We start from the raw sequence: 16,627 nt of genomic DNA, 5'->3' as shown, positions 1-16,627 counted from the left end.
TTATATGCTTAAGGTCAAGTAAGATGGCAACTTGCAAAATAATCCTTGTGTTGAGCTCACAGAAAATTTTTTAGTATTGATTTGGAAACTTTACGTGCTTAATGATTCAAACTGCAGTGCATATATGCTGTAAAAGGATGACTATTGGTACTGGCTATGCTTCTGCTTTCCTATCAGAGATACAATCTTGATTTAATCCTTAATATTCTTTTTTTTATTTATCCCTTGTCAGGTGGGAAAGATCAGAAAGATTGCTGCCCGTAAAAGAGAATACCATGTCTTATTCATGGTGATTACAACAGTGATCTGCTACTTGATTTGCTGGTTGCCCTATGGAGTGGTTGCTTTGCTTGCTACATTCGGAAGGCCAGGGGTGGTATCTCCTGTTGCCAGCGTCATCCCATCCATTCTGGCCAAGAGCAGTACTGTTTTCAATCCCATTATTTATATTCTTATGAATAAGCAGGTGAGTAGCCATAAACAAGTTTCCCCCTAAGCACATCCTATTCAATGTATTCCTCAGGATGGAAATACTTACAAACCCTGAAATATAAAGACATTTTGTTGTTGATTGTGGACACCTTTTCTATTTCCCAGGAACTTAGTAACAAAATGATGTGAAATCCCTCATACATATTTACCGTATTTACAAAAGTGAACCTGAAGTTCCCTACAGTGAACCATGCTGAAATTCCACCACTCTGTTCATTTGCATAGAAATGTTTGGGGTGAACTCATGGGGGAAGATTTACATATGGTTGAATATCGAGGGTTAATTAACCCTCGATATTCGACTGCCGAAGGTAAATCCTTCGACTTTGAATATCGAAGTCGAAGGATTTACCGCAATTAGTTCGATCGAACGATTTTTCTACGACCAAAAAAACCTTAGAAAGCCTATGGGGACCTTCCCCATAGGCTAATATTGAGGTTAAGTAGGTTTTAGGCGGCGAAGTAGGGGGTCGAAGTTTTTTTAAAGAGACAGTACTTCGTCTATTGAATGGTTGTATATTGAACGATTTTTAGTTCGATTTGAGGTCGAAGTAGCCAAAAAAAACAAGTTTTTTTTATTCTATTCCTTCACTCGAGCAAAGTAAATGTGCCCCATAATATCATCATTATTCACATTATTCACTTGCATGAGATTTTTAGGGAACTGTTTATCAAAAGGTGAGAGCTCAGCCCATGTTAAATAATACCGTAAAAATCCAAGAGTATGAAAAGTTTTTTTAAAAAATATATTTATAAATATTTAGTCTGCTGAAATATGCCTTTGTGCCAGCACGATTCAGGCCCTATGCTAGTTCTCACAACAATAAATCTTACAGTGTCATTTTTTTTTTTTATTTCAAAACACTGCGATTCAAAAAACAATTTTTTCAAGTGACATTGTTTTATGAAATAAATCTCACAAGAAAAAAAAATAGCAATTAGTTTTGATAATCAACAACCAGTTAGCAAAGATCTGACTGAGTGCTCTGGGCAGCTGCACTGGTGCATTTTATCTTTCTAAATTAGAACTTTATTTCCAATCCAATTTGTATTTGGTGGCGCTATTTTAAAATTGAGTTGCACAAGCATTGTCTGATTAACCTGAATGGCCTTGGGCAAAACGCTTGGAAGAACAGGTCATGTGATTAAAAAAGCATTATTAAAAATGTTTGTAAAATGTAAAATAATTTATTGGTGAATATTTCATCACTCTTTATCACTAAGCAAAGGTTAGTCTCAACACCTGTTCTGGAGACTAAATCCCTATTTTTTTTGATTGGGCCACACCCTGAATCTTTCAGGATGGATTCAGGCACATCCGGAACTGAATCCAACCCTTAATTTGCATATGCAAATTAAGGAATGGGAAAAGAAAGAAAAAAACCGTTCCCCCTTAATCACATCACCTAAAGACACATGGGTTTGGATTTGGTTCAGCCAGGCTCTTGCATCAGGCCAAATTCTGCTGAAAAAAGCTCAGATTCAGGCTGAATTCTAAACCGAATCCAGGAATCTAACTAAAAGGAATGAGAAACTTGACACAAATATAGCTGTGCCTGACGGCTTCAATCAAATGCTGCTGTTTTTAGTGCAGATTCTTCTTCTAGACATTAAAGACATTTTGGACATTCAGTAAGTAGCAAATAAATTCCCAGCACAATCAGTACAAATGGACAGTTATTTTATTCACATGAAATACATTGTGCATACGTAAAAATGTACAAAATCATAATAGAAAAGTGTTAATATTTGTGTACAAACACTATTCAAAATGGCAATCTAGTCAAAATGTATGATTCTATCAGATGGACAATTAGGAGCGTAAGTAAAAAAAAAAACATTTTTAACCATAGTACAATAGGAAATAGTCTGCCTTTAGATTGCAATAAAACATATCAAGAGTCCACTGAAATGGTTAGTTTAATGCTGCATTATGGCCTGGCAGGAGACAAGTCAATACTGTATAATTATGGAAATCTTAATACAAAAATGTTATGTGCAGAGCTGCTCCAAGTACAAATTCATTGACAGTCACCATACTAAAAGATACCGTATGTTTGCGTGTGTGTGTATTTAATGTTTGATTCATTTTCCTGTTTTGTCACATATTAAAATATTACCTTGAAATATTAAGGTGCATATTTATATGGAGGTTGAGTCAAAGCAGAGCACCACTATATGAAAGCAGAATATTAATCATACAGAGAAGCCACAATGTCTGTGCCTCTGAAATCCCCACCCCCAGATATTTCCCATACTCTAAATTATAGGGCTACTGAACCTGTGGGCAGTATATAAAATACATTTATGTCCATAAACTTTTATGGGTTTAGTTCTCCTTTAAATATAGCATAAAGCTGCATAACTTGTGTAGAAACCATTTTAGTTAGTAAACCTTTAATGCTATATTACTAAGTTATAGAAACTTTTACTGACAAACTGCTTTGCTACTAAAAATCCGACCTTCAATAAATAATCCCCCACGAGTTTCAGCAAACACCTCTCAAGTTTAATGGGACCCTTGTCAGTGAATATTGGTGACTGTAATATCCTTAAGTTTCCAGATTTAAAATGCCCGGGAATTCCCTACCACTAAGTTGAACTGAAGAAGCCCCTTGAATGAGTGGTGAAACCTTTTCAAGAATACTCAAAGTCCAGCTTTAAACTATTCCCGTTTCTCTATAATAATAAAACAATAGCTTGTACTTAATGGTAACTAAGCTGTATGGATCCATACTGGTGGCAAAACAATGCAACCTATCATTACTGAAATAACAGTCCAGTAAATTGGGATATTCTTTTTTAAATACATTCATTTTCATACTGTAGGGTTTTCATTGCCAACACAATAGACCAATATTGTTTAAGCTATGTGTAAAATAATGTTGATTATTTTGAACTATTTCGTTGTTTGGTTCTGCTGGTCCTTTACACTAGCCCTGTAGAAAGATCTCCAGGGTGAAGTGACAGGTATAGTGTTAATACATTTAAGAAAACATATGAACTGTTAGGATACACAGGAGGCTTTACAGATAAGCTGGGCAAAGGAATTTATTAGATACCAACTGTCTTACTGCTACTGTTCTGTAGAAATGTTTAGTGTAGATTCTAGGATGGACCTTTGCATTCATACTGTATATTGTAGTTGTACAGTAGCTCATATAGCCAGATGATGGCCATCTGAACAATAACTATCAGCATGCTTTATGAAGGATAGGTCATTTTTATAAAGAAAAAAGTACCCCGTAGGTAATGCCTTAATCAATATCCAGCATAAATTAAATCTCTTAGATTTGATTAAATTAATTGAATAAATTAGTTAAAGTGAAAAATGAGCCCAGTCAATTAGTTAATTGATCAACTACTTGATTTTAAAACAGTTCATAAGTAATATAAAGTGCCAATTAGTGCATAATATCCATTGAGTGTTTTAACCAATTGTCACTCTCAAATTAAATAACAATTCATGATTGAGCTCAACCAGAAAAAGCTAAAAAGTTAAAAATGACAAAGTTCATCAAAGGAGTGCAATTGATTGGAAATAGTGCTTTAAATTAAGTGAGTTACTATGAAGAACACAACAGAAATTTATACTAAATTAATAAGGTGCTAGTATTTATATACTGGTTGCTAGAAATTACATTAATTAAAAAGATCTAATTAGATTAAAAAATGACCACAATTGGGTGAGAACAAAACCAATGCTACGGTCAGCAGAAAAGAGAGAGGATATAATGAAATATAAGAGGGTGGAGTTGTCCCAAACCTAACTGCCTTTTGTTTTCTAAGTCTGGGACACCACAAAGAGGAAGGCAGGACAGGGTAACCGAGACTGTGGCCTTGGTATATTAACTTGCCCTGATCTTGAGACTAAGTTGACCCTAATAAGATACAAATCGCCGGCCCCTTAGAATGGAAGCGACTCGCCAAACTCTTGTCTTTTAACACTTATCCTGGTGGTTTTACTGGGATTGGACTTAATCTTTATTGCTACGGTCTTTTTGAGCTTATTTATCATCCTTCCATTCTAAGGGGCCGGCGACTTGTGGCTTATTAGCTTCAACTTAGTCTCTTTAAGATCAGGGCAAGTTAATATACCAAGGCCACAGTCTCGGTTACCCTGTCCTGCCTTCCTCTTTGTGGTGTCCCAGACTTAGAAAACAACAGGCAGTTAGGTTTGGGACAACTCCACCCTCTTATATTTCATTATATCCTCTCTCTTTTCTGCTGACCGTAGCATTGGTTTTGTTCTCACCCAATTGTGGTCATTTTTTAATCTAATTAGATCTTTTTAATTAATGTAATTTCTAGCAACCAGTATATAAATACTAGCACCTTATTAATTTAGTATAAATTTCTGTTGTGTTCTTCATAGTAACTCACTTAATTTAAAGCACTATTTCCAATCAATTGCACTCCTTTGATGAACTTTGTCATTTTTAACTTTTTAGCTTTTTCTGGTTGAGCTCAATCATGAATTGTTGTTTAATTTGAGAGTGACAATTGGTTAAAACACTCAATGGATATTATGCACTAATTGGCACTTTATATTACTTATGAACTGTTTTAAAATGAAGTAGTTGATCAATTAACTAATTGACTGGGCACATTTTTCACTTTAACTAATTTATTCAATTAATTTAATCACATCTAAGAGATTTAATTTATGCTGGATATTGATTAAGGCATTACCTACGGGGTACTTTTTTCTTTATAATTTTGAGCATTTGACCTTCTGACGGTTGTCAGCCCTCGAGTGTAACCTTTGAGATCCTGTTTATTGGTGGGAGTTAGGAGTTCTTTTCTCTGGTTTATTTTTTCCGAAGGATAGGTCATGTCAGACAAATTTGATTGCTTTTTATGATGAGGTAAGTAAGATGCTGGACAGTGGGGGGGGGGGCAGTAGATGTGATCTATTTGGATTTTTCCAAAGCGTTTCATACCGTGCCCCACAAATAACTGCTTCTCCTTTAAGCCCAAAAGGTTGGGCTTAAAGGAGAAGGAAATTCCCTAGGCGCAAAAAACCCCCCTCCCTCCTGGCCTACCTGTCCCCCCCCGGGTAAATGCCCCTAACTTGTTACTCACCCATCTGTGCAGGTCCTGTCCATGGAGCTCACAGACGCCATCTTCTCCCAAGCGGTCTTCTCCCTGCTTTGATTGGCGTTTTTGGCGCATGCGCAGTAGGAGCATTTACCGGTATGGATCTACTGCTTATGCGCCGAATGTTACGAAGTTTTCCAAATTCACTTCTTGACATTCAGCACATGCGCAGTAGATCCATACCGGTAAATGCTCCTACTGCACATGCACCAGAAGATGCCGATCAAAGCAGGAAGAAGACCGCTTGGGAGAAGATGGCGCCTGTAAGCTCCGTGGACCGGAGGGTGGAGGGGGGGCAACACAGGGGAGGGGGGAGGCTATTTTTGCGCCCAGGGGGTTTCCTTCTCCTTTAATGAAGTCGTTTGCACATGGATAGGAAACTGGCTACAGGATCGGGTACAGAGGGTGGTTGTTAATGGTAAATTCTCTACTTGGAGTAAGGTTCTTAGTGTGGTCCCTCAGGGCTCGGTATTGGGTCCAATTTAATTTAACTTGTTCAATAATGACTTAGGGGAGGGTGTTGTAAGTAATGTATCAGTGTTTGCAGATGACACAAAACTATCCAGTCCAATTAATTCCATCCAGGATGTGGCATCCTTGCAACACGATCTTGACAAACTGGCAATCTAGGCAGCTAAGTGGCAAATGAGATTCAATGTAGATAAATGTAAAGTCATGCACCTGGGATGTAAAAATATCCAATCCAAGCCCTTAATAGGACTGCACTAGGCAAATCTATTATGGAAAAGGGCCTTGGGGTCCTTGTAGATAATAAACTTCACTGTAGCAAGCAATGTCAGTCAGCAGCATCAAGGACAAATAAGGTCTTGAGCTGTATTAAAAGTATTAAAAGAGGAATTGATTCACGAGAGAAGGGGGTTATTCTTCCACTGTATTGGGCACTGGTAAGGCTCCATATAGAATATGCCGTACAGTTTGGTATCCAGCACTCAAACAGGACATTATTGAATTAAAAAGTGTACAGAGCAGGGCAACTAAACTGGTAAAATATATGGAAAATCTTAGCTATGAGGAAAGACTGGCCAAATTGGGGATGTTTACGCTGGAGAAGAGGTGCTTAAGGGGTGATATAATAACTATGTATAAATATATAAGGGGATCATATAATAATCTCTCTAATGCTTTATTTACCAGTAGGTCTTTCCAACTGACACAAGGTCACTCATTCTGATTAGAAGAAAAGAGGTTCCCCTAAATATTCGGAAGGGGTTTTTTTACAGTGAGAGCTGTGAAGATGTGGAATTCTCTCCCCGAATCAGTGGTACAGGCTGATACATTAGATAGCTTTAAGAAGGGGTTGGATGGCTTTTGTAGCAAAGTAGGGAATACAGGGTTATGGAAGGTAGTTCATAATACAAGTTGATCCCAGGGACTAGTCCGATTGCCGTTTTGGAGTCAGGAAGGAATTTCCCCCTCTGAAGCAAATTGGAGAGGCTTCAAATGGGGTTTTGTTTTTGCCTTCCTCTGGATCAACTGGCAGTAAGGCAGGTTATATATAGATTTAAAACGTTGAACTTGATGGATGTGTGTCTTTTTTCAACCTTACTGTTACTAAGTAACAACAGTAGGTCACATGGGCATCTGCTGAGTTACTCTATGCTTGCTCTATCGTATACGGCCAATACAAATGAGAACTGTTTCCTAAAAATAGCTTAAAAAAATGGCACATTATAAATCAACCAAAGCATTCCTTTCTGATCCACAACAGAATATTGGCTTCTGCCTAAATAACACCGACTTGCTTCACCCATCAGCTAAGCTTGCTTTACTCATCGCAAAGCATTTATATATACGTCCATGGCTCGGTTTAGGCATTTAGATGCCCACCAGTTTATAGACCAATTCGTTTTGGTCTCAGTAATTCTTGTTTCAAGTATTTTAGTTGACATTTCAACAGTAGCAAATTATTGCACATGATTTTTTTTTAAAAAACAATGCACTCCCTCCTGTCTTATGTAATGTGATCCTTTATTGGGCAATGTATAGAGCTGAATCCTGGCAATATTACTTTCCCTTTTCTCAGAAGATTGTCTTCTGTCCCTTGATTAATCCTTTGGACAAGCATTTTTTCATACAGTAATGGGTGGTAGGCTCCCAGGGTACAAGCTGCATCATAGTATTGTTCATGATAATGACAAAGGTCTGTTTGCCTGTAGGAAGGAATATATTCATACACATGCACCGTCTGGCACATTGACATCATGATGAGGATACCTAGGGAAACATGAGAAGGCAAAATTAAATATGGCATGTTCATTTTGGTTCAAAGCTACACTGCAATTTAAAATGTGAACTTGTATTTCAGTTATTTGATACTGCACTACAGAATAAAAAGAGGTGTGACAAATCTGTTGGCATGTATCAAGAAGCGAGGCTTCAGAAACTGTGATAAGATATATATATATATATATATATATATATTTATATATATATATATATATATATATATATATATATATATATATATATATATGTTAGCAAACCACACAGCCATTGCATAGCAGATGTTAAACTTAATTTCATTTATATTTTATTGAAATACACAGCAAGGATAAAGGCACAGTGCATTTGAGATTGATGTATTCATTATATATCCATAATATATTTATACACTTTTAGAGAAAACGAATGAAAGAAACACATTAGATATAAATCATTGATATTCATTTTAAACGGGATTTAAACTCAGCAACAGAAGTGAACTTACTTAGCGTGGTCCTCTGAGCATGTTTGCTGTTTACTTTTGTAATCGGAAAAATACCAGGTTTAGACTTGTAATACCCTTTTTTGGGTCACCTGAGGGTAAGCAACCCTAGGGTTAACGGACAATACAGTACATAGACAAGGTTGCCGAAACTCTGACCTTCAAAGAGAGCTGTTGAGCTGAAAGCCTGCTAGTAGCAGTCCAAAACAGCTAATATCTCAGCAACCACTAACAATAAATGTGAAATTGAGTAATTTTACATCTATTCATTTGTTCATCATTAAATCCCTTTAGAAGGGATTATAATGGCATTGTTATAATATAATGGAAATTGCCTACATGCATTGCCTTTTCTAGCAGTATGTAAAATGTTCACTTGCTTATCTAATAAAAGTTCCATAGCTTGCACCAATTCTAGTAACCTACATAACAACCACATAAATGTTTCCTATCAAACAGATGCTGTGGTGCTGGCTACCTGCTGTGTGGAACTGTGGGTAACAAGAAGCAGCAAACTTTACAACAGTTTATACATTTTGCCCCATGCATTGGCTTTCTCTAAAGTAAAGGTGGCCATAGATGCAAAGATCCGCTCGTTTAACGATGTTGCCAAACGAGCGGATCTTTCCCCAATATGCCATTAACAGGCATGGCTATATCGGGGGTAATCTGATTGTTTGGCCGTATGGCCGAACGATCAGATTACGATGTGCCATGAGCTTCGGCGGGATCGGTCGGGTCAAAATCAAACCTGACCGATCGACCAAAGGACCGATCTCCGCCGGGCGAAAGATCTGTGTGTCTATGGTCACCTTTAGCCGTGCTATATCCAAACCTCTGCTCTCTCTAAGGAGCTTTTAAACACAACATTTATAGAGGCTCCTCACATTTCCCTTAGACAATACTCCCAAAGGAGGAAAATTCTGTACAGACTTGCACAGACAGAAGCTAGCATTGAGTGCAGTCATTTTGCTTGTTGACTTATACTTTATATTAGGGATGCAATGAATCCAGGATTCGGGATTTTGTCTTTTTCAGCAGGATTCGGATTCGGTTGAATCCTTCTGCCCAGCCGAACCGAATCTGAATCCTAATTTGAATATGCAAATTAGAGGCGGGGAGGGAAATCACACGACTTTTTGTCCCAAAACAAGGAAGTAAAAAATGTTTCCCCTTCCCACCCCTAATTTGCATATGCAAATTAGGATTCAGAATCGGTTCGGTGTTAGGCGAAATCCAAAATACTTTATATGAGTGAGAATTTGAACTGCAGGTGAAACAAGATGTTTTCCCATATATTTTCCCGAATTTTGCCAGGCTGTAGTCATGTCTACAAATAGCTAATCTTGAATTGTACTATAGTATGATGGCTCCATTTTTTAGGAATTCTAAGCCATAATTCAGTGTGGCATTTTACTTCAGACCTATCTATATGCAACCATTCAGTGAATGTGTGCTGCATAGATATACATCAGACAGAGTTTATTTAAGAAATACACTTTTGGTGGTCTCTGCGTTGTTTTGGGAGCAGTAAGGCGTGCACTGCAGAATAACACTGTACTAGATGTATTTCTACATTAATATAGTCCCCATTCCTGGATGTGCATATAAGATCACTATGAAAAGAACACACAAATACTTGCTAAAATGTATTCTGCTTTCCTTGTAAGACATACAGAAACAGGAACAGATTAATGGGCAGATTTATCAAATGTTGAATTGAAAGTTTGTGAGTGTTTTTCTACTCTAATAGATTTGAATGTACTCAAAACGAATGGTAGGTTGTTTATGAAAAAACTTGAATGTCTAATATTTAATCGAATAGTTCTGCCGAAAAATTGTACGAAAATCTTACAAATTGAGTATTCCTCTAAAAAAAAAAAATTAAATATCAGGAAGGAAACTAACATGGGGGTCAATGGACCTCTACCATTCACTTGTAAAGGAACTCAGCAGGATTAGAACTGTTTCCATGGTCGCTGTGTGATAGATCTCACAATTGAAATTCGAATTTGTGAGTTTTTGAAACCACAAAAAAACGAAAATACGAGTTTATATTTCGACCCGTAATAAATCTGCCTCTAAGATTGCGTAATAACATGTATTACATCCATAATGCAGCTTATTTTTCTTTTTTCCTTTTAGTTCTACAAATGCTTTCTCACACTTTTCCACTGTCACCCTACATCATCAGCGGATGGGAAATCTATATGTCAGTCGAATTATACAGTCATCCAGATGAACCAAAAACTTAACAATACAGTGGCAATCCCTGGACAGACTCAGATACCTGATAGCAGAAGTATGGACAAGATGCCTTGCATTCATAGACAAGTCAATGAGCCATCTTATCAAATTCCACAATCTACAACAGATCAATTAATTTCATGAACGTAGTACATTATTGGAATTTTTGTTCAGTCTTCACAAAAGAGGAGGCAGTTCCTCTGACAGTATAAAGCAACAATACTTCCTGAGAATGTACCACCAGAAATCTTTCACGAGTTTTCTAGCTTCCTTGCGTATCTGAAAATATCAGTGCTAAGAAACACATTCCCTAACACTGAGCTAAAACTAAATCAAATGATGTGTTCCGAAAGGCAAATTGATTGCCATAGGCCTGTAATTCACATAGGAGAAAATGTACAAGGTGAAGACTTTGAATAAGATGTGTCGATTGGTTCTCTTATTTTAGTTGTAAAACTATTATCTGTCTAAGTCATCAAAGAGATACTTTGCCTTAGATGTCGAAAGCAGCGATAATGCAAGGCTCTTTCATTCCATGGTGTATGAACGAGGATCTCTATGTGAAATGCTGCTCCAGTATCTCAGGACACTTTCAGAGGAACACAAGATTTTTAGTGATATCCTGTAAATTACTCTATGGGGCACATTTACTAAGGGTGGAATATTGAGGGTTAATTAACCCTCCATATTCGACCATCGAAGTAAAATCCTTCGATCGAACGAAAAATTGTTCGATGGAACGATTACATCCTTCGAAATGAACGATTCGAAGGATTTTAATCCATCGATCGAAGGATTTTCCTTCGATCAAAAAAAGCTTAGAAAACTTATGGGGAAGGTCCCCATAGGCTAACATTGGTAGGTTTAAAGTGCCGAAGTAGGTAGTCAAAGTTTTTTTTAAAGAGACAGTACTTCGACTATCGAATGGTCGAATAGTCAAACGATTTTTAGCTTGAATCATTCAATTCGAAGTCGAGGTCGAAGTTCGAAGTAGCCTATTCGATGGTCGAAGTACCCAAAAAAAACTTCAAAATTCAAAGTTTTTTTACTTCGAATCCTTCACTCGAGCTTAGTAAATATGCCCCTATGTGTTTTGCAACATCTTGTGTTTTTTTACCAGGAGTGTCTGAAGCAGCAATTAAATGCACAGTGTTGTAGTTTTCCAACTATGTAGAGCACATTAAAGCACTGGATAAATGTCAATCACATGCTGCTATTTGTCTAAGAAATGGAGAAGAAATAGTAGAGACCTGGATGGACCCACCTGCCCATGGTGCGTGTGTTTTTATTCTGGAATAAAAAACAGCACATGCTTGAATATAATAATGAAGAGAAGTGACTTTGGACATTCTAACCTTTGCTGATACTATGGGGTTCTACAAAAATATATACTAATGATAAGCAAGACAATCCTATTTTCATCTTGAGCACTTTATCTTCTCATTCCAGGCACATGGAAGTAATTGAACTAATACCAAAATTCTGGAACCAAATGTTCAAAAGAATAGCTACTGTAAGTGTACAGGCACATAACTGGCATAAAATTAATGCTAGAAAATGCTCCTCCGACATGTTTGCCCATTAATCCAACCCATGTGCTAATACATTTATGGTACATTTGTGACAATTATCTGCCTTTTTTTCCTTAGATAAAATTCAAATAAACTATTACATTATAGTCAACTGCACTTAGTTCTACTTATTTTATTCTACTCAGTTCAAGGTATCCCACCCATATTTAAAACAATTATCTCACACATTATTACCCAAGGCAACCATTAAAATATCGTTTCATCCTGTCTGATCAATATGACAAGGGCTTTCTAGAATGGTATATGCCATTTATAGCAACACAAATACATTCATTTGTTATATAAAATACACCAGACTAGTATTCTGATTTGCACAAACCTATGTACTCACAATATAGCTATCACTGAATAAATATCTTGTATTTAACATAGAACTTTGGAGTGCAATCTTCATAATCAGCTATACCATTTACTTTGAATTGGTGTACCCTGGCATTATACAGTAGGGGCAACACTCCTGTTTTGCTATACACACACATTGCCTTGCAAAAGTATTCGGTTGTTTCGGCCATTTTCTCATGTTACTAAATAATGCATTGTACACTAAAATATTGTGCTTTTATGCTTAAGATTGCATTTCTGAAGAAATCCCACAAGCTTTACAAGAACAGGACAAAGGTTATGTATATTTATAATATATATTATATATGTATAATATATAAAAGCCTTTTATTGCTGTCCTTTTAAAGAAGGGGTCCCCAACCTTTTTTTACTCATGAGACATATTCATGAAATAGTTGGGAGAGCATGAAAAAATCTCTGGGGATGCCAAAAAAGTATTGTGATTGGCTATTAAGTAGCCCCTATGAAGACTGACAGCCTACAGGAGGATTTTTTGACAGTACATCTGGTTTTTATGCCACCAAAATTTAGCTCTAAGCCAGGAATTAAAAAAATGCATAAGCTTTGAGGCCACTGAGAGCAACACACAAGGGGTTATTGAGCAACATGTTGGGGATCACTGCTTTAAAGTGCAAATCATACACTAACCCCATTTCAAAAAACACCATGCCAGCATTGAAGTATGGTGGCTTCATGGTTGGAGCTGATTAGTAACAGCCAGAATAAATAATGGATGGAACAAAATGCAGGGGAATTCGGCAAGAGAACTTAAAGAAAAAAAAATGAACACTGGGAGAATGTTTATCTCTCAGCAGGATCCCAAAGGCCAGCAAAAGTAACACTGGAGTTGTCCAATGGTCCAGACAAAGCCCAGAATTGTGCAAGCATCGTCCAACTAATGTGAACAACTGACAACCTTCCTGGAAAAATGTTCCAGATGACTACAGAACAGTATGCAAAGCTGGGGGAAAGTAGTAGAGAGCTGTACCATGTTGCATATGTTATTTTTAAAAGATTATGTTATAACATAAAACAATGTCATGTTAAAAAAATAGTTAATTTCTTCGAAATAAAAATATTCCAGAGATACAACAGTTGGTTTACAAAAAAATCTTGCCAGTAATTTTGTTTCAAGCTCTTTATTTTTTGACAATATATGATTGCACGTAAAAAATCTCAGAATTAATGTCCAGAAAAGAAGAAGAAGAACTGGTCAGAGATTTGGATACTTTTCCAAGGCAATGTATATACAGTACACCATTACAAACACAGAGGAACAACATGATTTTATTTTGAGCTATAGTTACTTGCCTCGCTGCATTTGAAAAACATGCTCCTTCTGTAATTCTGGCTCATTTCACAATCCTTTCAACAGTTTCCTGCATTTCTAGTATAATAAGTTTACTATGGTTAATTTATGCAACAACTTAGAAAATATGACTTCTGTTTTGTTCCTTCATAAAGCATTTAATGTAGTGCATTAAGCCTATTGTATTGTATGGTCAAACATAATGAATGAGCTGACATTGTACCTGTATGTATTGCAATTGTGATTATTATGTTATTTAGATATGTTAATGTTTTGGAGACTGTAGACAATGACTCACATAAAATATTAAGCATTTCACTGGATTACCAATACTTCCCTGGGTGTATTGTGTTCAAACAACGTCCTTAATGTTTAAAAAAAAAAGAAACCAAATTTAAGCATGTATTGTACATATTGAACTTTTCTACATCCCCATTAAACCATATATCATATGTTTAGTTTTTACTTGACCTTCAACTGCATATACTTATAGCACATATCTTCCTCTATTTTTTTGTTGTGCATTTTAATGAATGCAAATAAAGTATCCTTTTACGGAAAAAAAGGGCAGAGGAAACGGGTTTAACGAATTTTACTGTGCATTTTACTGTGCATTCATCCTGTGTTTCAATGAGTATTTTATTTTTAGCAGTGTAATCACTGTATACTCGCCAGTGCAGTTACCTTGTTACTCAAAAATGTAGCTGTGAGAATTTTTAAAGGACAAGTCAACACCAAAATAGAAGTTTGCCTAACACAATAAAACATAATTCTAAGCAACTTTCCAATATACATTTATTACAATTATGCAGTGCCTTCAAAGTTATTTGTAAGAACAATTGCTTTTGGAAGCAGCATTTGATTAAATGGGATGGTCACCTTAGACCATATTATACATTTGAATAGATTTTTGCAAATCATCTTTATTATTTTAAGTGTTCCATTTTGAAGCTACAGACCTGATAAGCCACAGATCAGCCCTGCAAAAGTTCTCTCTTCTGTGCTCTCAGTTCTGTGTAAGGGGATTTCCCCCCCCCCCTGGGACTTGGCTGGCAAGATTTAGCCAATAGGATCAGTGAAATGCAAATGAAGCAGGAGTGGGGAGGGATGTGCCGTAACTAGATCAGTGACAGCTTCCTGTATGGGCAGACTAGACTTCCGGTGTCGCCAATCCCTAGCTGAGAGGCAGCAGAGAGCAGAGGAGAGAGGAATTTTGCAGCAGCAATCCACGGTTTATATGGTCTGTAGCTTCAAAATTATCCATTTAAAATAATAAAGATAAATTACAAAAATGTTTCATCTGACTGGGGCTATTCAAATTTAGACTTTATTTTCTGAAAGCGAACCACCCCTTTAACTTGTAGTTGTTACTTTTTGAACAATGATACAAAAGTATTAGTTCCCCAGAAAAGACAGATCTGTTAATCAGCTGCTTGTCTTATATTGCATCAACAGTCTGAACCATCAGGGCAGGGAGTCGAAAGGGACAAACATTGCTTTAAATAGCAATACATATACAAATAACTTAAAAACAATAGAAAAATTGTAATGAATGTATACTGTAAAGTTGCTTAGAATTATGTTTCCTTTTATTCGTCATAAAATTATTTATAGGGTTGATATTCCCTTTAAGTAACAAAGCTAGTGCACCACACAGTGATTTCAACGCCATTTGAAGACCCAAAAAACAAATTCTGCATATGTCAATGTTCCTAATGTTAGGAGTAATGACACACAGGACATTTGTCATCTATGTGAAATATCTTTTGTAATGAAGAGCATTGGAATCACCATAGCCAGGGTTTTTGTAACCCCCTCCAAAGCAGATGAGGAGCAAGTGAATGGGATATGAACGTCATCTACATGCTATCAGCAACAGTCAATCCAAGACTGATCTTGATCCTACTTCACAAATAACATCCAGGCCTAGAAAAACGGTAAGGAAATCTCTCTTATACGACACATGAATTGCTATTTAATAGTAGTTACACATATATTATTAATCTACCAATAGGGATGTAGCGAACGTCGGAAAAAAAGTTCGCGAACATATTCGCGAACTTGCGCAAAAATGCGAGCGGTTCGCGAACGGTTCGCGAACCCCATAGACTTCAATGGGAAGGCGAACTTTAACATCTAGAAAAGACATTTCTGGCCAGAAAAATGATTTTAAAGTTGTTTAAAGGGTGCAACGACCTGGACAGTGGCATGCCAGAGGGGGATCAAGGGCAAAAATGTATCTGAAAAATCTGCCTGTGTGTGCTTGGAAGAGATAGTGTAGGGGGAGAGCTGTTAGTGATTTCAGGGACACCAGTCCCACTCCCCAACACTGCTAGACTAATAGCACTGGGCTCTTATAGTAGTAGTAGTAGTAGTAGTAGTAGTAGTAGTAGTAGTAGTAAAACAACAAAAAAATAAATAAAAGCAGTCCTTACAAGGACTACTGTTATTGCAGCAGTCAGCAGATGAGATCTGAAGCAGGACAGCTGCCCACTGCAGCTACATACAGAGCACTGCAGTAGAAGGTAGATTACTAGCCAGCAAAGCTACCTAAGCTTAAATGTCCCTCAAACCCCTGCAGACTTCTGTCCCTACAATAACAGAGCAGTATCAAAACGATTACTAGCCAGCAAACTTTCAACTGTCCCTGAAATCACTAACAGGCAGCAGCTCTCTCCCTACACTATCTCTTCAGCACACACAGGCAGAGTGAAAAAACGCTGCAGGGCTTCGGTTTTTATAGGGAAGGGGAGTGGTCCAGGGGAGAGCTTCCTGATTGGCTGCCATGTACCTGCTGGTCTGGGGTGAGAGGGCAAAAAA

At 37.0% G+C, this 16,627-nt stretch overlaps 2 protein-coding genes across 2 annotated transcripts in view; one reads left to right on the top strand and one right to left on the bottom strand.

Moving 5' to 3' along the window:
- The window catches only part of tmtops2.S (tmtops2 S homeolog), a 77,674-nt gene extending 66,398 nt beyond the window's left edge, over positions 1-11,276 (top strand). Inside the window, exons 4-5 of the mRNA XM_018249753.2 lie at positions 233-466; positions 10,463-11,276. Of these exons, the coding sequence (XP_018105242.1) occupies positions 233-466; positions 10,463-10,708 (480 nt within the window). The 3' untranslated portion in view covers positions 10,709-11,276. The remainder of the gene's footprint in view (positions 1-232; positions 467-10,462) is intronic.
- Positions 7,053-16,627, bottom strand: part of st6gal2.S (ST6 beta-galactosamide alpha-2,6-sialyltranferase 2 S homeolog) — a 71,955-nt gene continuing 62,380 nt past the window's right edge. Inside the window, exon 6 of the mRNA XM_018249752.2 lies at positions 7,053-7,827. Coding sequence (XP_018105241.1) covers positions 7,565-7,827 — 263 coding nt within the window. The 3' untranslated portion in view covers positions 7,053-7,564. The remainder of the gene's footprint in view (positions 7,828-16,627) is intronic.

Source organism: Xenopus laevis, chromosome 2S (assembly GCF_017654675.1).
Source record: "Xenopus laevis strain J_2021 chromosome 2S, Xenopus_laevis_v10.1, whole genome shotgun sequence".
Classification (NCBI taxonomy): Eukaryota; Metazoa; Chordata; class Amphibia; order Anura; family Pipidae; genus Xenopus; species Xenopus laevis.
Note: the sequence above shows the minus strand (reverse complement) of the source record. Positions and strands in the feature narration are given on the sequence as shown.